At 57.8% G+C, this 23,213-nt stretch overlaps 1 protein-coding gene across 2 annotated transcripts in view; it reads right to left on the reverse strand.

Moving 5' to 3' along the window:
• Window positions 1-1,496: 1,496 nt before the first annotated feature.
• Window positions 1,497-23,213, reverse strand: part of FBLN2 (fibulin 2) — an 85,522-nt gene continuing 63,805 nt past the window's right edge. The window contains exons 9-18 of one of the 2 annotated variants that reach the window (XM_032412009.1): window positions 21,141-21,281; window positions 16,952-17,086; window positions 14,754-14,891; window positions 12,835-12,978; window positions 12,579-12,707; window positions 12,014-12,139; window positions 9,834-9,950; window positions 9,196-9,324; window positions 4,537-4,660; window positions 1,497-2,379 (exon numbers count right to left, since the gene is read on the reverse strand). In XM_032412009.1, the coding sequence (XP_032267900.1) occupies window positions 2,022-2,379; window positions 4,537-4,660; window positions 9,196-9,324; window positions 9,834-9,950; window positions 12,014-12,139; window positions 12,579-12,707; window positions 12,835-12,978; window positions 14,754-14,891; window positions 16,952-17,086; window positions 21,141-21,281 (1,541 nt within the window). In that variant the 3' untranslated portion in view covers window positions 1,497-2,021. The remainder of the gene's footprint in view (window positions 2,380-4,536; window positions 4,661-9,195; window positions 9,325-9,833; window positions 9,951-12,013; window positions 12,140-12,578; window positions 12,708-12,834; window positions 12,979-14,753; window positions 14,892-16,951; window positions 17,087-21,140; window positions 21,282-23,213) is intronic. The other variant, XM_032412011.1, reaches the window with a different exon arrangement.

A 23,213-nucleotide genomic window follows, 5' to 3' on the forward strand; every position in this document is an offset into this window, starting at 1 on the left:
TCTAGAATCACCGAACCTTAGAACCTCTGAAGTCAGAAGGAAAACTCGTTTTCCAAGAGCCTCCAGGCACCCAGCTGGATGCTGTATGTGTGTTGCTCATTCTAGTGGCATCGCGGCCCCGTGAGGGAAAACTTGTGGACACCCCCCTCCACTGATGAGGCAAATGAAATCCAGGGAGGTGATGTCACTCACTCGAGGTCCCACAGGAGTAACCCCTGAGCTGGAGGAAGAAGCCAAGCCTGTGTAGGCCAGGGCCAGCTGCCGCCAGCCAGGTGCAGCCCCGTCCCCTGCTGGTGTCCCTAACCTGCCTGTAGACTGGAGGTCCGGTCCCCACTGGTCCCCGCCTGGTGAGCACCAAGCCTGACATCGTTGCTAGCTCCGGTTTTCCCCACAACCAGGGAAATGGAAGAGAGATGGCCAAGGCCGCAAGAAGGAAATCCTGGCTCCTGCTACATGGCCTTGGGGACGGAGCCAGGGAGGGGCAGGGAGGGGAGAAAAGGCCACGAGACAGAGAGGCCTCCAGGGGAGGCTTACAGCAGCAAGCTCCGGGGCTGGCTCGCTCCTGCTGCTAAAAAGTTTTAAATAATCACCACATCTTAAATTGGAAGATTTTACATCAAAATGTAGTCTGGGAGCTCGTCTGGAAGAATGAGAGCATCCCGCCACGCGGGTGCGGGTTTCCAGAAGGCGGGATGGCTGGAGTTGTGTCCTGCCTCCTCCTCCCAGGGCATGCGCTCCTGGTTCACCACCGTCCCCCTCGGGCCCGCTGCACTCCGTGTCCCAGCACCACCCACCAGAGCTGGTGGCACACGCGCACGTTCATACCCACTGTGTCCTGACACGTGCCCCCCCCCCCCCCAGGTGCGGAGTGTTGTGAGACTGTCCGTTCTAGCCGGGCTTTTCAACAGCGGCTGCTGCCTACCACATTCAGTTCAAGACCCCCAGGGTCACACACTGCCTGCATCGGAAATCCACTGGCTTAGAGAAAGAGCCAAGGGGAGTGGCAGTGTGCATGTGTGGGGGGCTCAGACTGGGGCCCTGGCGCCGCGCCTTCTCAGCCCTCCTGGTCTGCTGCAGCCTCAAAGCCCCAGAAACCTACACGGGGCAGCGAAGGAAAGATGAATTCTCTCAGCCTTCAGGGGCCTGTCCGAGTCCTCTGTCTGACCTGATGTTTTCCGGGCCCAGTGACCAGGACCAGGACTGCAGTCTCCAGATGAAATCCAGAGTGACAAACCAGTGGGGAGCCACCTCTGGGGAAGGAGGAGGAGGCAAAGTTGTAGTAAAATATGAGGAAAGGATCCCAAAGCTAGCACTGTTTACACTGTGATTCCTTCACCCCCAAGAAAAGAACTCCCGGTTGGGGGCTAATTCCTTGAATAAGACATCAAGGACCATCATGAGCAACAAACCGGCCTGAGACATGCAGATACCGTCATCTAACACAAACACTTCACAAAATAAGGGTTTTTTTCTTTTTTTCGTTTTTTTTTACTTTATAACCCTTTGGTACTATTTGAATATATTTTTTGCAATGTGTGCATACTACTTTTATAATTAAAAAAACACTCAAAATGATTTTTTTTTTTTAAAGTAAAGAGCTAATCACAGTGGAATATGAAATGGAATATCAGCTTTGGGGACAGGCCACTCAGTTAAGTCCAAACACCCCAACGTGGTCGCTGGGTTTCCAGTCTTCGGCCCTCTGACTCCACCCACGGAGCACCTACTGTGACCTTGAACTGCCCTCAAAGTCTAGGCACACTTCCTGTTGCTAAGCTCCCTCCGGCGGGGCGGGGCACAGGAGAAGCCCAGGAATCCAGGAGGAAATGGGTCAGCAAAATTAAGTTAATTTACAGAGTTATAGTAAAACCCACCACCATAACCCGGCCCCACATATGCAGCGTTCAGCGACCGCAGAATGGCGAGCGCCTGCAGGTGGCCCAGAGGTTGCCGCGGGGACACCGCGGAGGGATCCCGGGGTTCCGCGGCTGCCGCAGGGCGCTCGGGCACGCACGTGTGCCTCACAGCGCGAAGGTGGTAAAGAAGATGTGCATCTTGGCCAGGAAAGTGGTGACGGAGCCCTGTCGCCAGAGCTTCATCTCCACGTCCAGGGCGAAGTCCCGGGGCTCGCGCACCAGCCGCTGCAGGTAGACCACGCCCGTGTAGGCATTGAGCGGCCGCGTGCCGAAGTAGCCCTCCTCGTTGCCCTTGGTGATGGTCAGGGAGATGGTGTCGCCCGCGAAGACGGGCACCGGGCTGATGCGGAAGATGTGCGCCGGCACCAGGAGGCCCGTCTGGAAGTTGAGCTGGTAGTAGGTGATGCGCGCCGGCGAGTTCTGGCACTCCATGAAGTCGTGGCACGTGGTGCGCTCGCACTTCCTGTGGGGGGCACGGGGGGCATGGTCAGCGGGCCCGGGGGGCGCTCCCACCCCTGACGGCCACCCGGCCCGGACATGGCGCAGGCCTCAGCGGCAGGCTCAGGGCCAACTGGCCCGGCTCCGTCACCAGCTCTATTCTGCTAAGTCGCCTTACCTCTCTGGGTCTCAGTTTCCTCATCTGTGAGGTGGGATAATAGCCTGTGGTCTCGCCCGTTGGTTGGGGTGAGTTAATGGGCATGCAGGGCTTCTCACGGCGCCTGGGACACTGTGTTAGCAGCCCTTAGCCACACGTTCCTCCCTGTCTTCTTCCTTCCTCCCTTCATTCTGACCCGCCTTCCTCCGTTTTGTTTTCACTTGCACACTTCCCATTTGCACAGATTCCCCGGGCACGAGGTTTTGATTGTTTCACCATTTTCCAAATTCCTTTTCTTCCGTAACTGACTCTCCTTTGGAGCCGTCTCCTTTTCTGACTCGGGGTGGCCTGCCCTTTCCCAGGGGAAGCCTCTCTGAGTACCAGGGCCGCTGGCCCACCTGGAGCTCCAAGTCACCCACTCCCTAGGAAGCCTCGAGACTCGGCCATGCTACATGACAATGACAATGAGGAGGGAAACTCCACCAAACCCCACAGGGGGTCTAAGAGCTTGATTTCTGAGCACAGCATCAATCTGTCCCTTCTTGGCTCTCAGAGCCACTGTCACCCCTCCCTCGTTAAGTCACTCTCCACAAGCTCACTGCTTCCAAAATGGACGCTGCTTAGGCGCCAGGGCTCAGCAGCTCTAGAGGATCCTCTGAGCAGAGTCCCCACCTGGTGTACCACGGCGGCACAGGGCCACACAGGCGCCACGACGACAACCATGCCACCAGCAACAAGTGGAAATGACGCAGTGCTTACGTCACGCCATGCACCGTGCCAAGCCCATGCATCCCTTTACTCATCTCGTGCGCACACCCACCCCAGGCTGGTGCTGCTCTCACCCCCATGTTCCAGACGGGGCAGCTAAGACCCAGAGAAGGGAGGACCTGTCCAGGTCACCCAGACACACTCCCCTAAATGTCCCGACATGCATGCACATGGACATCAGGGGGTATGTGACAGTGAAACAGGGCAATGTGCCGCAGGGCAGCCATGAGGTAGAAGCAGCAAGCCGGGCCCAGCTGAGCACATGTGTGACTGCAGAGTCACCAGCACCTCGTGCCAGCGTAAGAGGGAAGGTGGGCGCCCTCTGAGCCCGTCACATCCAGCTGGGGGCATGGGCAAGAGCTTTTGCTTGACCCACTTCTGTTATGGAAATATTTTTATAAGCACGTGTCCCATTTGCAATTATAAAAACATGAGTATGGAAAATACCTTACAAAGTAAAATAAAGTGGAAGACAACTGAATTATAGGAAACACGAAAGTGCTTTATGAAAATGTATGTTTAGTAAAGGACAGGAAATACGGCAAAATGCCAAGAAGTGATCAGTAAGAAGTGTGGTCACCGGTCTGTAGGATGGTCCTGGGTGTCCCACCTCCTGGTGGCCACACCTTGTGTGGTCAGGGTATCCTCAGGGTACCCCCCACCTCTCGCAGTGCTGGACTGTGTGCCCGTGGCACAGTATGTCACTTCTAACGTTAGGTTAGGTTACAAAGGACTGTCACCTGCTCTCCTGATGACCCGTGCCAGGGAAGCCACATCACAAGCAGCCTCACGGAGAGGCCCCCATGGCAAGGAGCCTGCTGCCCAGAGCCACGTGGCTGAGTGACAGGGTCCTGCAGCCCCACTCGAGCCTTCAGATGACACGGCTCCAGGAGACTTGAAGCCAGAACCACCCAGCTAAGCTGCTCCCAGCTTCCTGACCCTCCAAACCACGGGGGATAATAACTGGTTGTCATGGAAAGGTGCTACGTGTTGGGATAATGTGTTACACAACAATCGCTAGCTAGTATATTATGTGTGTGTGCGCGTGGGAGGAGGGAAGGGGATGGAGATTTTCTGTGAGTTGTCTTCCCTTTGTTCTCTTTGCTCTGAGCTTTCTGCAAGGTGCTTTTATTTGTACCCTGTGTGGTCAGACCACAGACCCAGCCGTGTGGACCTGTGAAGAGCAGGAGGGGTGAAGACTGGCAGCCCAAGAGGGGTGCAGGGGTCCCTGGCCCAAGGCCAGGCAGGGGCACTCACGTTTCGGAGACCCGGACGTAGTTTGGAGGGCACTCGAAGCGCAGGCAGCGGAAGCTGCCCCGGATGTTATGGCAGGTCTCGGCCTCAGAGCAGTTGTGGGTGCCCAGTGCACACTCGTCCAGGTCTGGGGGGGAGAAGAGGAGGGTGATGACGGGGACCCCTCAGCTGGGGGCATTCGTCCAAACCACCACAGCCCACGCTGGAGGCCTGGGTCTCAGGGCAGCTGGTCCCGGCTGCAAGCACACAGCTCCCCACCACCCTCCACCACACACACCCACCTTGTCCACTCCACACCCAGCAGCTGAGGACCTCGCTTTAAAATAAATCATCTGCGTCCCCTGAAGGCTTCCCATGCTCCCAGAATAAAAGCCGAGTCCCTTCATGCACACCCCTCTGGCCCTTCTCTGAGCTCCTCTCCTTCCACTTGGGCTGCAGCCTGTTGGACGTCTCTGCGCTGCTCCAACGCCCCGATGCCCACCCCACCCCAGGGGCTTTGCACATGCTGTTTCTGCTACTGAAACACTTTCCCCACATCTTCCCATGGCTGGCTTCATCTCATCTTTTAGGTCTCAGCTCAGGGTCACCCCCTGCAGGACGCCCTCCCTGACCACCCTACAGTGGTCCCCCTCCCATTTTATTCTCCTTCTACTGCCTGTCCTGCTTGGAAACACATGCTACTTCGTATGTCTGTTCTGTGTCCAACCTCCCCTTCCTCAGTGTGAGCTCCAGAAGGGCAGGGTGTGTGTCTTTCTTGGTCCCGTGGTGTCCCCAGCAACTAGCGGAGTGCCTGGCACAGAGCAGGTGCCCCACACATATTGCTGGATGGAAGTGTCAGACCCATCACTTGTAAGTACGGACTCTGAGATGCGCAGTTACGAATGCCTCCCAGAGCTGCGCAGACCTGCTCCCGCGTCCTGCGCACACTCACACAGACAGGCATGAGGTTAAGCACGCCCCCATGCTCAAGCACACGCACCCAGGTACACAGAATCACAGACACAAACGGATGCTGACACACTCACACACACACGCAGAGACATATAGGTAAGTATCTGACAGAAGCTCAGAGAAGCAAACTTGGGGCGTGTTTGTGCACAGGCAACCTGCAAGACAAGTAAGATCAAATAAATGGGTTCCACAGACCCTTTCCGTGAAGACTAGCGGCTCAGCTGAGAGAGGCGCCAGGGGCCGTTGCTGGAGTGATGGGGGGCAGAGCCTATCAGGAGCTTCCCTGGGAGGCTTCTGGTTTCTTGCTCCAATCCTCCACACTGATCCAGTTTAGGGGCTTCTCCTCATTCAATCCTCATGCCGCCTGTAGGGTGAGGGCCACGGGCCTCCCCGGACACAGGAGGGAACTGAGGCCCAGAGAGGGGCACAGGCTCGCTCAAGGTCACACAGCGGTCAGCAGGCAGCTGGGGCTGGAAGCCAGGGACCCAGTCCCGATGCCACACAGACTCCTTAGAAGAGCAGCGTGACAGGAACGCCAGGAAAGTTGTAACAACAGAAGCCAACTGCATCCCAAGTCTACGCCTGACGTCCATCCGATGCTCGGGGCCCTCTGCGCTCATTAACTCATTTGTCCTCACAACCCCACGAGGCAGGAACGGTGTCACTTCCCATCCTCACATGCTGACTCCAGGCAGTTGGCCACCGCCCTCTGTGGCGACAGACCAGCTGACATTCATTCACCTCTCCAAGCCCCCCTCCCTTTCCTCCCCTGCAAACTGGGTCATGATCCCGATTTCCCAGGGTGGCACAGAGGCGAGTGGGAGAAAACAGGGCAGGAGCCGGTGGGGCCAGGATGGGCGCGGTTATTGTCCTGATGGTTCATTAACTGAATCCACATGAAGGGAGGGCCCCTGCTCTCCCCCCTCTGGCCCCAGTGATACTCAGGCTGCCCACACTGGTGAGCAGGAAGTCCTGCCCCTGATCCTGGGCAGGGGTGTGGCGGGAATGGGGAGGGAGCTGCTTCTTGCTGTCTGCCGGCCCAGTGCTGAAGTAGGAGGGAGGAGAGCCAAGGGTCAGCAGCCCTGTAGCCTGGCCTCACCATGCTGTCACAGGACTTCCCTATGACCCCAGAGTCCTCGCCCCTTGTGTCTGTGGGGTCCTCATCCCTGGAGCCTCTCTTGGAGAGGTCAGGCCAAAGGGAGAGCTGGACAAGGCCATATCCTCAGGGGTGTCACTGCAGCCCCAGCTGAGACAGCCAAGTGCCACCCACAACCCAGATGGGGGAGGAATAGGGGACAAAGTCAGTGCTCAGATTAATAGCGGTGCTAAGAGCTAGCCCATCGTGAGTGGACTGCTGATAAGGTCTTTACATATATTCAAAACAAAACAAAGGCAGAATTCAAGGTTATTTTCCGCATGATCTTAACTCCTATTATATCGTATATATACATACTGTATGTATGTTGGCATAACAAGAGTACTGGGAAAAGATGCATCCAAGTATCAGCAGAACGTGCCGCTCGGTTCAGTGGAGGGGTTGAGCGTTCACTAAGCACCTGCTACGCGCTGGACGCTGCCCTGCGTGCTGATGCATGAGGGTCACGGCCCTGCCTGCACGGAGTATGTATTCTGGGAGACAGTGCCAAGTCTCAATTCCTTCACATTTTTCTGTCCCCACTTTTTTTTTTTTTTTAACCACTGAAGAGGGGCAGGATTTACTGTGACATTAACCAGAACACTGTTCTCCCACGGCTGTCCTCCCATCCTCCCGCTGGAGCCACGAGACCTCCGTGGTTGGCCTGAGTCAGAACAGGACCACGGAGCACAGAGAGGGCCACCACTTAGCTCTGAAGGTCAGCGGCTGCAGACGTGGGCACCACGGGTGACTCAGGAAGTGGACACGACCAGGCAGAACCACCCTTCCCGCGCTCTGTCCTTGACCACCCTGTGACAGCGCAGAGACTTTTCCAGCAAGACAGTGTGGAGGGGCAGCAAAGGCATCCCATGTACAGTGGGGCCTCGCTCTCGCCTGACCTCCTGGTGGGGGCTGCAGCAGGGACTGGAGAGAGGGGACCTGGGCCTCGTTGGGGGGGCACCCCTGGGAGGAGGATGCAGTGACCAGGGATGGGGGCAAGCACAAGCAGCTGCAGGGGCCACAGCCAGAGATGGGTGCTGGGGGTCAGATGCACCAGGGCCAGTGAGAGCAGCCGTGCACCCGGGCCCAGGGAGCCCTCTCTGGTGGCAACAGAGACGCCGTCGGCTGGCCAGGCAGCCCACAGACCCCAGCGGACATGGGCTGGGGAGAGACCATCCTGGACTCGAACAGGTTTTCAAGAGCAAAGTCACTGCAGGGTCTGACTGGACTTCAGAGAAGGGACCCCACCTGTGTTCTGCCCTCAAGTGGAACAGAGCCTTGTTCTCTAAAATGAAATCCTATTCTAGGAACATAAAGCCATGTGTCCCATGCAACTCAGCTGATGGCGGGCAAAATCCTTACCTTTGATGGAGCCCATACTTACTCCTTTTTAAATTAAAAAGCAGAGGGCTTTGTAGCCAGGGAGGTCAGCTTCTGTGAGCCTACCAGGCCTCCACGACCATGATTTACCTACCCTCACTTGGGGTCTTTTATTTTTTCTTTGCATCAACCTCTGGTAAAGAATCCTTTTGCATTAGACTAAGTATACATATATGGACTGGAACAGTCTGCATAGGTATGGTGCTCCCTGATCTACTCTGTCCACTGCACCCTACCTGATCCTATATTTTGTTCTTCACTAATTAAAAAAAAAACCCAAAACCAGCCAGCTGAGATCTACCAAAATGATCTCAGGACCCATTTACAGGTAGCAACCACCAGGCTGAACAACACTGGTCTAACTCTGTACCCTGCCCAGGACCGATTCTGACCCCTGGGCCTGTAGGAATACCAGTGCCTGCCTTGGTGGACCAAAGCTGCAACCCAGGGGACTCTGGATTCTTAGCCCCACCATCCAGGGAAGAGTCAGTCACGCAGGCCAGGAGGAGGGCAGGCGGGCTGCGCTGTGAAGCCCTGAGTGGTCACTTCTCGTGCAGGGGGAGGGGGGGCGCAGATATTCCTGTGTCCTGCCCAAGTGGATTCTAAACCCCTCCACCTTCCCCGGGTGGCTTGCCAGGCCTAGAATTTGGTGGCCTCAGTAAGTCCCAATGGAACTGAACTTAGTATCGTGACTCCCCAGCATAGAAGGAAGATTAGACGTCACAGAACCTGGTCTCCATCCAGGAAAGTAGTTGCAAACTGCAAGAACAGGTGACTGCCTAGCCGGTTTGTACATCCTTAGTGATGGGAAGCCCCGTGCAGCCCTACCCAGCTCTACACAGCTCTGGCTGGGACAATGTCTTTCTGCATGCAAGGTTAGCACATGCAATGCCTGGGGACAGACGCTGGGACCCCGGAGACCTCCTCAGGTTCTCCACTGGAGAGGTCTCCTTTTAGGATCCACCGCTCAGGATCCCTGTCCCTCTCCTAGGAGAGGGCTCACAGCTGAGCCCAAGCTGAGTCAAACAGCAGAAAGACTGTCTCCTTCTTCAACCCAGGCATAGACCTTGGTTAATATACCCACTAGCGGCATCGGCGATTCCATGTTTATGTCCCAGGTGTCAGAGTTCCAATCACACAGCAAGCTGCTCAGAGCCTGCCCGAGACTCTGGTGGGGCAGGGACCTCCTCGCTTACCCTTGCAGGACCTCCCATTGGCCGTCATGGTATAGCCCCGCTCTGGGCACGCACACTGGTAGCTCCCTGGCACGTTGACACAGCGGAAAGTACAGAGGATGCCGGCACCCTGAGCACACTCGTCAATGTCTGTCAGAAAGAGGTTCGGCCCCTGGTGAACCCCTCGTACCCACAGGGCCCAGCCGCGGACAGTCATCCCAGCCCTGCCACAGCCCTGGAGCCTAGGGGCCCATTTTAACGATGAGGACAACAGGGCTCAGAGAGGGGAAGAGAGTTGCCAATGGCCACACAGCCAAACAGAACTCCCATTCCAGTGCTCACTCCCTGGACTCCCAGTGCTCACTCCATGATTACTACTAGCAGTGCAGGGCCAATAAGGTACCAGACACAGGCCTGGACAAGGTATGTAACCTCATCCTTCATCCCCCTGAGGCCAGGACCATCACCTCCACTTTACAGAGGAGGAGCCTAAGGTCACATAGCCAAGGAGATCGCAGGGCTGGGAATCCAGTTCTAATGTGAGGCTGAAGCCTTTGTGTGTCCTGTGTGTCCCCGGCCCAGCAGGGAGTCTCTGGGAACCTGGCACACGGGGAAGGGGTGCCTCTCAGGAAGGGGGCCCCTGGGCAGAGGAGAGTTACCTGTGCAGGTGTGCCCGTCCTCGGCCAGCTGGTAGCCTTGGCGACAGTAGCACTGGTAGGAGCCATAGATGTTGGTGCACTCCTGGCTGCAGCGCTGGGCCTCACATTCGTTCACATCTGTGGGGACACTGGCCTGTGGTCAGAGCAGAGTCCTCCCAGCCCAGCGGCGAGGGCTGAGGTCCCAGCTTACTTAGAGCCTTATCTTGGGAAGCCATTCGTTCCAGCCTCTCTTAAGGGCCAGTGGTGAATTAGAGGCCCGGAAAAGGGCAAGGAGCCCACCTGGGGCATGCAGCTGGGGCAGGGGCAGGGCTAGAGCTTGCTGGTGGGGTCTCGGCCTGCTGCCTGGAGGAGGCAGCCCCAGATTGGGCTCAGATGTGGGGAGCTAGATGCTGCCCCATTGAGAGGCCATAACAGCTGGTAGAGATGGCTCTGGGAAACATCATCTAGATGCTAATAAGGACCCCCTCAAGCTCTGGGGCCTCACCAGCCTGCCCTGATCCTCACGCCTGGCTCTGCATGGGGCTGGGGGGGAGGAACCAGAGCTGCATGTGTGGGCACATGAGCCAAACGGTGTGGGAGTATGTGAGGGGAAGGTCAACTCATGGCTCAGATGGAACATCCACTGGGCTCTGAGCTCGGTGAGGGCTGGCACTTGGCTTTCCCTCATCCAACCAAGAAATGCTGAGCTGTTACAATGTGCCGGGCCTGTGCTGAATTTGGGGACTTAGCCATGAACAAGACAAAATCTCCACCTCGTGGAGCTGTCATTGCCATGTGTGTTGGGAAAGGAGAGGGAGGGCTAATTGAATGAGTCAAATAACTAGTACGTCCAAGGAGCAAGCGCTGTGGGGAAAGAGTAGAGAGGGGACAGAGAGAGTGTCTGGGAGGCTGCAGCTCTGCAGTCATGTGGGCAACTGGGGGAAGCGTTCCAGGCAGAAAGCACAGCAAGAGCAAAGGCCCTATGGTGAGAGTGTGCCTCATGACCTCGAGGACAGCAAGGAAGCCGCTGTGGTCAGAGCAGAGGGGGCCAGGGGAGAGGAGCAGGGGAAGTGGGTCACGCAGGGCTTGGTGGGCTGCCATCTGACTCACGTCCAGATCCCCCTCAGAATTTCCCAACACACGTGGCGTTCACACAAAATGAGCCATCATCTTCTCTACTGGGCTCTGAGCTTCTGGTGCCAGGGGCCACACTGGCTTCATCTCTGGGTCTCTGACCTCCAGCCACAGAGGGTGTAGAGAAGCTGCCTGAAGCAGGGATGGTGGCAGCAAAGGCAGAAGGGCCAAGAAGCAAGTGAATGAGCCACACCATTCGAGACCCATGCCCGCAGCTCACTGCACCCAGCCTGGCCTGGAAGAGGGGCTCACAGGTGATCAGAACACAGACGAAGGAATGAATGTGGCAAGGTCTATTCTGGGGGGCCCTCCAAATGCCCTCTGAGGCAGCCAGTCCTGGTCACACTGCCCTGCCCCTGGGCTGGTGCTGTCCCATGGGAGGGCCAGCTCAGGGGTCTCCGCAGGCTCCCCTCCCCAGGAGGGAAGTAAGGAAAGCGCCTCCAGGCTAGGAGGGGCTAGAGACCCACATCCTCTTCCCTCACCTACCCTCTGACCCGTGGGCAGGGTCCAGCCCATTCATATGCTTGGTTTAACTCACGGTGTGTTTTTTAGAAGTTTAAATCTATCGTAACATGTAAAAACCAGCAGCTTTTACTTAGAGAGCTACATTTCTAGCATCTGGAAAACCAAGACCGGGTCAGCCTGGACTGTCACTGCTGGGCAGCACCATCTCCAGACGCCGTGTGGCTGCCACTCCCTCTTGATGACCACTGGGCTCTCCAGCTGGCCTGAGCCTGATGTCATGTTTCACTCACTTCTGTTCCTTGCCTGGACCCCCAGGCTGTGCAATCCTGACCAGGATCAGAACCTACTAAGGGGCCGAGGCTGGGCTGTCATCCCTGCCTGAAAGGAGCTCCTATCTGGGGGTGCAGACGATGCAGAAACCCAGCCCCTCTGGTGTGAGATGGCCGGACCCTGGGCCCTCTGGGAGGGCTTCGGCAGAGGTAGAGAAGTGGTGTGAGGTAGGGATGGGGCCGGGGAAGGTATGAAGCTAGGGGCTGGCAGGGCTTTGGGCTTTTTACATGGTGGGGACCTCTGTGCGGGGTCAGAGGTCGGGTCAGCAGTACCTTCACAGCGCTTGCCATCTGCAGCCAGCAGGAAGCCGGTGGCACAGGAACAGCGGTAGGAACCCAGCGTGTTCTCACACGTGTGCTGGCACAGGCGGCCCGGCGAGGTCCAGCACTCGTTCACGTCTGCGGGCGGGCGGCAGGCAGGGGGTGGGCGGCCCGAAGGGAGGGCAGAAGGGGCCTGGGAGCCAGCTCCCTCCACCCCCAGGTAGAAGAGGGGTTGGGTGAGGACGGGGACACAGAGACCCACAAGGAGAGACAGGGAGGAACCTGGACAGGGAACAGGAGAGGCAACAAGACCAGGGCCCGAGGAGAAACGCAGGAAGAGTGTTGGAAGGAGGCTGAAGGCAGAGACAGAGGGACGGACAGACACAGCAAGAGGCAAGAAAGAAGGGTGACGGGGCCATGCTGAGAGAAGCAGAGGAGACCAGAGCAAAGACGAACAGCAGAGCAAGGCGGAGGACAGGGCCGGCAGGAGGGAGGAGGCGGCTTGAGGGCTGGCCCGGCGCAGGGCCGGGGCAGGTGGACACCACAGAGGGGTTCCCGGCCACCAGGGCCCACCTACCGACACAGGCCCGACCGAAGGCGTCCCGCTGGAAGCCGGGTTTGCAGTCACAGCGGTAGGAGCCAGGGAGGTTGTGGCACACCTGGCCGTCGCCGCACTGGTGCACCCCCGTCTCACACTCGTTCACGTCTGCCAGGGAAGGCGAGCAGGGCACCCTGAGGCCCAGGCTGCCCCTCGGCCAGGGCCGCCCACGGACCGAGGAACCCAGGAAGCCCCAGGCTGGGTGGAAGGCGGGCAGGGAGGTGGCTGGCCTCACCCACACACTTGGTCCCATCCTGGCTGGCATGGTAGCCACGCCCACAGAGCAGCGGGTTCCTCTGGCACGTGTAGGAGCCCACGGTGTTGATGCAGCTAAAGCCTGGCCGACACGGCTCAGCCAGCGACGTGCACTCGTTGATGTCTGCAGAAGTGATGGAGGTGACAGGGGGCCTCGCACGGCCCCTCCCCGCACCCTGCCTTCTGAGTCCAGGGCCACACCCAGAGGTGGCCGTTTTGGGGATCCAGACCAGCCTTGGACAGGGCTGTGGGATGAGAGTGTCCCCCTCCTGTGTCCTATGACCCCAGGGCCTTCTCCTCCAAGAACCTAAGCACCTGCCGAGCTCTTCCTACATTAGTCTCACAGCTGCCCTGATGAGGCGGTTGAAGGCAGTGGCCCCCCTAGAACTTGAAGCTGAGTTCTAGGGTGACTACAGTAAGTCACGCCCCTGCTCTGGCTCCTCCTGCCAACCTGTCAAGCTCATCCTCCATCTCTCCCTCACACTTTGCCCCAGCCTCACTGGCCTCATCATCTCAAGATGCCCCCAGCCCACCACAGGGCCTTGGCATATGCTGTCCCCGCTTCTCAGGCACACACTGCCCTCTGATATTTGCATGGCTGGCTCCCTCTCTTGCTCAGGTCCCTGCCCCAATGTCACCTCCTCAGGGAGGCCCCCAACCATTCTAGGTAGATGAGCCCCCCTTTAAGATTTTATCCCCTACTTGTTTTATTATTTATCAAAGCACCTTTGAATAACTGCCACTTCTATAAATGTGTTTGCTTAGTCCCTCCTCCTCCAAAATGTCTCAGTGAAGTGCTATAACTCCCTGACATCTAGAACCAGGCACATAGTAGGTGCTCTGAAAACGCTGTCAATGAATGAATCGCTGAAGAACTGTTGGCATTCGGGCAGACCCCCACCCCCACGTTTCCCTGACCCTGGCTGAGGATCGCAGGGAGCCTCTCGTGCCCACAGCCCTCGTGCCACTGCCAGAGTCACACGGTGAGGAGCTGTTAAGGGGGTATCCCAGAAACAGCTCCAGCTCCCAGAATGGCTAGAGGGACCCCCACAGAGTCTTGAGAAAGGCTTCAGATAAAGCCAACACTCCTCTTGTCCCTAAGTGTCTTCCCTGTAAGATGGAGACACCTGTCCCACCAGCTGCCCGCGTGAGGGAAGGGTGTGCGATGGAAGCGGTTTCTAACACACCCCGGTTTCTGTCCACAGCCAGCGGCTGGCCTTGCACACCTGCCTGTCTTTCCACCTCTCCTGCATCTTTCACCCCCCCCCCCACACACACAGGGTTGAGCGCCGCCTTGACCACGCCCACTGCAGATGCCGTCAGTCCCGCTGGGGCTCTGGCGCCCCGCCTCTGGACCCGACATCATCAGCAGCCCCGGGAAGGGGAGGCTGCAGGCCAGCGGTGTTGTGGAAGGAGGTGAAGAGAGGTGGGGAGAGTGTGAGATCTCAGACCCACATGAGTCTGAGTCTGACTTGGCCACCATGTGCCAAACTGCAGGTCTTGACCCATGAGTGTGGAATGAGCTCGACCCCATATGTCTCACTAACATTCTTTGCAAATAGAAATTTTAGCTAGTATCCCAGGTAGTAGGGTAACGTTTTGTGGAATCTCTGTGCCAGCTGTGTGTGTGTGTGTGTGTGTGTGTGTGTGTGTGTGTACCAGGTCAAGATATAAAGATATTCCTTACTGCTAGCTTGGTTAAAAACCTCCGATAGACATTCATGCCGTCCAATCCCAGACAAGGGTAAACTGAGGCCACAAGCGCAGGAACTCAGCCAAGGTCAGACAGGTCAGGATTTCAAGAGTTCTGTTTTGCAAGTGCGTCCCGGGGCCAGGTCCCAGCGAGCCCTCCCGGAGCCCCCCCGGCCGGCGGCCACAGCCCCCGCAGCCCCCGCTCACCCACGCAGTTGCCCTCGGGGTCCTGCAGGAAGCCCTCCATGCAGCGCTGGCGCGCCTGGCAGTAGAAGGAACCCTTGGTGTTCTGGCACGTGAAGCCCGCCTGGCAGTTGTGTGTGCCCAGCTCACACTCGTCCACATCTGCCACACAGAGACGGGGTGTCAGGGGCCGGTGGGCTGGCAGGCCCCTGCCCCCATGCCCCACCGTGACCTTGATGGTTGCAAAGGTCTCCTCCATCACGGGAGGGCAGCAGAGCAAGTTCGCTGCCGGGACCCAGGCCAGTAGTAACGACGCCGTCACCACAGTGCCTGAGCATCTCTGCGGTACCAGGCACCTTGCCCGGCACCCTGACGGGGCTTTCTTTACCTGGTGCTCCCAACAACCCCAGCAGGTAGGGGCTACGACAAACGCCTTCTTAAACAGGGGGGATGGAGGCACGAATATGGCTGACGGCTCGGGGACCCTGGGCTGGGGCCTGCTCCAGGGTCTGTGCTCCCGGGGCAGGCAGAAATGAGGACGAGGGCCCAAGTCCCCCAGGGCCTGTGTCCAGCCTTCTCGGGAGGTGGCACTGAGGGGGAAGCTGCCAGATCTGGAAGGCACCGCTGTCCCCACCTGCTCTGTGGCACGGAGCAAGTCCCTGAGGGCCCCTGACGTCCGTGCAGCACCCCACAGTTTACAGAGTGCTGGCTGAGCCCTCCCTCAGCCTTCCAGCAGCAAGTACAGCTGGCCTTTCTGACAGACGAGGAAACCGAGACAGGATGCAGAAAGGTGACCCACAGGGAGTCCGCGGCAGGGCGGACACTCACTCAGTGTCGCTGACTGCCAGACCAAGGCCTGTGTGTCTGTCTGTCTGCAGTCCTTCCACCTGTCCTTCCCTCCATCCCTCCCCTGTCTGGCTTCCACGGCTTCCACCACTGTTCCACAGCAGCCTGGTCTCTGCGAGGCCCTGTGCTGGGTTTCAGGCACCCAAACGTGGACCGGGTGTGGCCCCTGTCCCGAGACCATGCCTGAGGAGGCAGCCCCTCCGCAGCCACTCTGGTCTAAGGAGGTGGCAGCCAGCACCCGAGATGACAGAGGGGCAGGGGGCGTGGGACACGTCCAGGGAGGTGGCGCCCCTCCCCAGGTGTCAGAGTCTTCAGAGGGGGGCTGGCCCCGGATCTGTGTGTGCATATGTGTGTGCCGTGGGCTCACCTCTCCTCCCAGCTCACTCCACCCAGGCTCAGGGCCCAATGTGGGGCTTGCTAATCCACCTCCCTGAGCTCATGCCCAACCTCAGGTCACTTTTCATCCAGTTTCCAGGGTTTGCAACACTCGAGTGCTTCTGTGGGTCTTACCTCTTTGGTGACATTCTTCTGGACATTTTTAGTTAAAAATGTTAAGACTCCAAACCTCCTCCCTGATGGGACCTACCAACCCTGTCCCACTTCTTGCACACTCCCAGCCTGCCTTTACCCCTGAGACTTTCTGTTCTTTGGCCACACCAAGATCTCTCCCTTCTCCAAAGCCCTCATACTTGCTGTTCCCTCTGCCTGCCTAGAGCCTCCTCCCCCGGAGCTTCTCATTCTGCAGGTCTGGATTCCTGGGACATCACCTCCACGGGGGCCTCTTTGGAGCCCCACCTAAAGTAACACCCAGCCCACAGCCACTCCTGCCCTCCCCATTTGCTTGGGTGGCCCGTCTCCCTCATCAGGAGGTGGGGGCAAGGACACCGCACCCCAGCCCATATCCTGCCATTCAGAACACTGCCAGGCACATAAAAGCAGCCCAAGAAGTTATCTGTTGAAATGGTTCCATGATAATTCTCCCTCTTCTTAGGAGGCTAGAATTTTCCAGTGAAAGGCACACAAGTGATCCTCCTGTGGAGCTCCACCCCCCAGTGTACAAACAGGGAGACTGAGGCATGCTGAGGGAGTAACTTGACACCACCCAGAAGCACATTATGGCCTCCCCCCACCAGCCTCAGATGCCCCACTCTGCCCCAAACACCATCATCTTTGAGGTCTTCCTACAGGCAAGAAACCCAAGTGCTTGGAGCTTGCTGGAGGGAGAAGCCTCTGGTCAGGCCATGGGCTGGTCAAGGGGCAGGGTGGGAGCGGACAGGATAGGTCAGGGTGGGATAGGAGGTGGGGTGAGGGCGGGGCAGGGGTGGGGCAAGAGGCAGAGCACATCAGGGGCGGGGCCTCCAGCCCGCCCTCCTCACCTGCGCACTCGTCATCCTTGAGGGCGTAGCCAGGCTCACAGGTGAGAGCTTTGTAGCAGCGGAAGGAACCCACCGTGTTCACGCAGTGCTCGCCCCGGCTGCACGAGTGCAGGTCCGTCACACACTCGTTGATGTCTGCAGGGAGAGCGGGGCCGTTAGAGGCTGCAGGGTGGTGCCAGGACCTCGGGCCTGGCACAGCCAGCCCTGCCCTCAAGACCTCAAGGTGCCCACCACCCAGAGAGCCCCACGAGGTTGATGTGCACCTGTCTATGCAGCTGTTCATTCAACAAAGATTTATCAAGCGCCTGCCGTGCCAACAAGCATTGTTCTTGGCACCAGGGTACATCCGATGGTGGACGAGACAGACAAATCCCTGCCGGGGCCGACACAAATAAACAAGCATCAAGTAGGGAGGGTGGTGGTCATGAGGGTCATGGAAAAGCCAGAGCAGGGTGAAGGGAATGAGGAATAGAGAGGGCAGCAGGGAAGTCCGGGGGATCCTCAGACAGGAGGCCATTTGAGCAAGCATGTGAAGGGCTGACGGAATGAGTCAAGCAGATATTCCAGGCAGAGGGGACAATGGATGCCAGGGTCCTGAGGAGGGAGCCCCCAGGCAGACTCAGAACTGGCCAGCAGGGGGTTTGGCTGCAGGGGAGAGAAGAGGAGAGAGTGTTTGTAGATGCAGAGGGAGGTGGGAGCCATAGAGGCTGTTAGAACAGGAGATGGATGACGGGGCTTGGACCACCACCCATGGAGGCGAGGAGAAGCAAGTCAGGTCTGGAAATGCTGTGAAGGTAGAGCCAACAGGATCTCCTGATGGATGAGCCAGAGGTGAGCGAGAAAGAGGAGCCGAGAGGTGTACAGCGCTTTCCGGCTGAGCGGTTGGACAGGCGAGGGTGCCAGCCTGGGATGGGGACGGCTGCGAGGATCACGCCAGCAGGGAAGGCTGGGAACCCCACCGACACACTGAGTTTGAGTGTCAAGAGGCAGCCAGGCATGCATGTGAGTTCATGGAAGGGGTCTGAGTAGAGACACTAACGGGGGAGTCGTCAGGGGCTGAGGTCCCCTAGGGGACAGGGCATACAGAAGAGGCCAAGAGCAGACTTGGGATGAGCAACTGGGAAGGGGAGAAGCCTACAAAGGTGAGAGAAGGGAGGGTGGGAGAACCTGCCCCAGGTTCTGGTGCTAAGGATGAGCATGAGCAGATGACCGGCCACGTGCCGGCCACCCCCACACTCCACCTGGCAGGGAGGCGCAACAATCCTTCACTGATGCATTCATCCCTCGGACACACATTAGCCAGCCCCTATTCTGTGCCAGGCCCAGCCGGCCAAGCGGGGATGTCGCCACAGCGCCCGCCCTCAAGGAACTGCCTGCCTGGCGTGGGGACGGGACAGGGAAGGTAGAGATGCTGGGGAGAAAAGCTGCTGTCTTGGAGCCTCGGACTGTCAGAGCCGCTTCTCAGGGCCGGTGACCTGGGACCTACATCTACGAGGATGATGGAGACCAGGTAGAGAGGTGGGGTGCAGGGCTGTGGGGAAAGACCCCCTTCCAAACTCACAGGTGACCAAAGGGCATGCAGGCCAGGCTGACCCTGACTCTGGGGGCGGAGGGGATGGGGAGGTGGGAAAGGGAGAGTTTCAGGCCAGCAGTTTCCGGGGAAGGCTTGGCTGCGCAAGATAAAGACTTCTGATTCCCAGGATGGAGTGACAGGGAGAGATGCTCCCACAACCCCAGAAAGGCCACAGCTCCACAGCCCCAACAGCCTGGGAGGAACCACGGTAATAAGTAACAGCAGCTGACACTAACTGAGGTTCGCTAGAGGTCTGGCCATTTACAGATGCCATTTCACAAACGAAGTGACTTGACTGGACCGAAGTCACACAGCCTGCACATGGCAGCAGCAAGAAGGGAACCCAGAGCACCCAGCCCAGAGCTGTACTCTTTCCACGCTGCTGCGGGATGGGCCCCAGAACCTGGGGCTGCTTCCTTCCCATCTAGCAGAACAGCTCACCTGCAACACTTTTCCCAGGGGCCAAAATGGTCCTCAAAGGGCAGGGCACAAAAGACAAACTGCAGAAGTCATACATCCATTAGAAGTCTTCTGGACTTGGCTCCACCCTATCCCACTTCGGCTTACATACCTTCGGTGATGGGGAGCTCATTACCTATGCAGGCTGCTTCAGTGTAACCCATTTGTTGAATCATAACAATGACATCAAATACTCTTTATGTGGACTAACTCAATCTCCACGGTGACGAAGGCAGGTGTGACTACTATGTCATTTCACAGATGGGGAAACTGAGGCTGAGAGGCTAATGGACTCGTCTAAGGTCTTGCAACTAGAAAGCGGCAGAGCCAGGCTTTGAACCCAGGCAGTCTGGCTGCAGAGGGCACTCTTCACCCAGGTGCGAGTCTCTCATCGCACCAGCCGGGGTTCATAGCCGAGCCTGGAGCTAGCAGATGAACCACAGAAGACGTCGGTACTTGTCTGTGCATGAAGAAGTGATGGGGAGAACAAGTGCTAACAGATGATAAAATGAGCATGTCAGTGGAGCAGAAGGAAGGGGGGGCACTGGCGCGTCAGTGCAGAATGAACAAGGAGAGAGACATGAAAGAACGAGAACGTGAGCTCATAAATTTTGCTGAATGAAATATACCTTTGCTCTTTTAATCCCAGAACCTGTTTTCTGGCTGCCCGGGGACCCCTTCTAGTACGAGGTCTTCTGTCCAGGGCACTGGGGGAGCCCGCACCCCCAGGCATGGCCAGGGCATCCTGGGAGGGGTCCTCGCAGGCCCGGGCAGGATCCGCCTTCCCAGACATCCACACACAGACACGACCCAGACAGGAAGAGCTGCCCAGCCACGGAGAAGCGGGTTCGGGAGGGTGCATGTTGTGCCGACAGCTGGAGGCCAGGGCAAACATGTCTGCAGCCGCCCCTCAGCCCAGCACCGTGGGCCCATCTGCCCAGCGGCGGAGGGTGAGGAAGAGAACATGTCCGGGCTGGACATGGTCCCCAAGCATAGAGAAGACAGATGGGGCTCTGATCACGTGCCCTGGATGCACTTTGCACTGTTCCTACCTCCACGCTTTTGTTCGAGCTCTTCCTTCCACCCTGCATGCCCTTCCCGATTTCCAAGTCCCATCCATCCTCAGAGACCAGCGCAAATGCCATCTTCTACGGGGAGTGCGTCCAGATGCCACCAGTGGAGATGACCTCTCCCTTTGCTTGTGTCTCTACTGGAGCATTTCCAACCTTCTGCCCCAAGTCTCTGCTACTTTGAGTCTATCTCTCTGTTGAGGACCATCATGTTTCCTCCATGAAAACATCTGGCCCCTGAGCCATGGGAGAGCATCAAGTCTGCTCTCCTCACTGCCCCCAGGGCACACCTGAAGTCCCACCCCCTGGCCCCCATGTGCACCGAGAGGCAGGAGGGAAGGGCCATTACTGAGCACCAGCCCCATCCACACTCAGGCCAGGAGCTAGGTACCGCTGGGTAGCAGCCCTTGCCCAGTCCTCTGGCCCCCAGGTTAGAGGCAAGGAAACAGGAACAGAGAGGGAGCTCCACTACTCAGAATCACACAGCAAATGAACACTGAGTCGAGGTGCAATGCTGGGTCTGCCCAACCCCAACTCCATCCATTCACCTCTGGAGGGGATTCTATTAGCACCTAAGGGTAATCTCAGCAATCTCATGCTCACTGTGCCCCAGGCTCTGCGCTACGCCATACACACATCATTTCTAAAGGAGAATCAATGCCTCCTTTTTTACAGGTAATGAAACTGAGGCTTGGAGAAGGGAAGACATTTGTCCAAGTCCATAGAGCTCCTAGGGGGTCCCGCTTCAAATGCAGGCCTCCCTGCCTCCAGACCCCATGGACTCTATCCTGCTGCCGGCACAGGGGGCCTTCTCATTTCAACGACCCAGCCACATCACACATCAATTCGTTTTCTGACTCTCGGGCATACAGGTCCCCGGGGAAAGCAGCCTCCCTGTGGCATCGATGAAGCAGCGGGACAGGACACCAGGACACGTAGGGCATGACACGGAGCGGGGGGGTGCCGGCGGTGCTGAGAGCTCATATGCAAAGGGCAGGCCCTTTAGCATGTGGCCACGGTGTGGCGGCGTGGCATGGAGCAGAGCAGAGAGCCGTGACGGCGGCGGCAGGCGGGGGCTCTCGCTTACCCACGCACTTCCTGTGCATGTTGAGAATAAAGCCCTCGGCACAGAGCACCGTGTGGCTGACACAGTAGAAGGATCCCAAGGTGTTCACACAGAACTGTCGCAGGCTACAATCATGAGTGCCCATCAGGCACTCGTCTTGGTCTAGTGACGGCCGCAGGAGGAAAAACAGAAGGGCCGTTAGAGGGGCGTGGCCTGTCATGAAGCACTCCGTGACAGAGAGGGAAACTGAGACCCAGAGAGGGGCAGGGACCCGCCCAGGGCCTCCTAGCGCATCAGTCGTACCTCTGGGCTTCGGGCCCAAGTCTTGAGTTTGTACAGTCAAAAAGCTGTCAGAGCCAGAAGCCCAGTGAGGACAGGTTGCAAGGTGAGGCTCAGAGAGGATAGGCGGCCTGCCCATGGGCACACAGCAGGGTGGGATCAGAGGCCATCTCCCACCCAGCTCTGGACATTCCACCTCGAGGCAGTCAACGAGCCACACAACGGCAGGGGTCTGGAACTTAAGTGCCTAGCGGACCAAGCTGGCAACATATATAGGAAAAGGGGTTGGGGGACAAGGGGCTCATTGGGGCACTCTGGGCCCTGTGCTCTGTCTATGGGGAGACCAGGACTGTGAAACCCTTGTGGGCAGAAGTTTGAAGACAAACCTTAAATCTGGTCATTTAAAAAAAAATTCGTGAGTTTTCATGGTTGGCAACTCTCATCTGATTATTTTAAACAGGGTAAAGCCTAGCAGGATCTCCCTGCAGGGCAGACTGCCCCCTCAGAATGCCATCCGCAACCTCTGGCCTGGACCTCACAGTCTTTACTGCCAGGGGTCCCGCAGAAGCCCGGAGACACACGGACACTGGCCTGAGGCCTGACAGGGACCGAAGGAGTCCCGACCCAGGAGAGATGCAGTCCTCACGTTTTCAGGACCCTGAGGAAAGCGGACGGAAACCCAGAGGCCACCTGAGATCTGCTCCCACCACCTGGGAGAAAGGTCTGCCAGTCACTGCCATGCTGTGTGCCCTGGACCAGCCTCCTGCCCTCTCTGGGCATGTGGATGATTTTCATCCACATCAGAACAGTCTCAGCCAAAGGGCTAGATGTGGGGTTTCAGCTTTGGATAGGGATATGGGTACCCGTGGACACCCACCGAAGTCACATCTCCTGAACTTGAACCTGAACTAAAGCATTTCCTAGACTGTCTCCACGCTCCATGCTTGTCCTGCCTCCAGACATGAGGAGATGTCATCTCGAGGTCTCTCAGGTTGCTCTTGAAGTGTTATTCACTGTGGGAAGCACCCCAGCAGGTGCTGGATCCAATGTCCCCATTTCACATCAGGAGGTCCTGGTCCACTGAAGTCCCACCAAGACAAGACCTGGTCCTAGCAGGACAAGCTTTTGGTCTCTTTTTGGCCCTTTTGGCCCTTTTGTGAATGGCAGAGTTACCAACATCCACTGCCCCTTCTTTGGTTTCAGTAACAGAACTGAGCACGTGCCATCCAACTGGGGCTCCTGCTGTCCAGCCCTGCTCTCCCTCAGAGACAAGTGGGGAGCGATGAGCATCACTTCTGAGTCCTGCATTACAACAACAGGGCACGTACTCCCCTCTTTCTCTTTCTCCACATGTGGCTAGAACAAGGACAAGGTGGTCACAAACCAACCTCAGCCAAGGAGACAGGGCTAGTCAGAGTGTGGTCCAGGGACCTTATCAGAAACCCAAATTCTCGGGCCCCACCCCAGCCCTACTGGGTCAAGATCTCTGGGGATTCTGTGGAATTCTCAGGATCCGTGCTGTCACCAGGCCTCCATGTGACTCTGTGGCATGCTGAAGTTTGAGAAGTGCTGTTCCAGAGAATGGCAGAACAACAAGATGGAAGTGGCCTGAAGTCCTGGCCCGCCCGTGGGCACACCTGGATGGCATGCACACACCTGTCCATACCCCTGGACGGCAGGCACACGCCTGTCCATACCCCTGGACGGCAGGCACACGCCTGTGCATACCCCTGGACGGCAGGCACACGCCTGTGCATACCCCAGGACGGCAGGCGCACGCCTGTGCATACCCCAGGACGGCAGGCGCACGCCTGT

The sequence above is a fragment of the Phoca vitulina genome, unplaced genomic scaffold (genome assembly GCF_004348235.1).
Source record: "Phoca vitulina isolate PV1807 unplaced genomic scaffold, GSC_HSeal_1.0 scaffold13, whole genome shotgun sequence".
Lineage (NCBI taxonomy): Eukaryota > Metazoa > Chordata > Mammalia > Carnivora > Phocidae > Phoca > Phoca vitulina.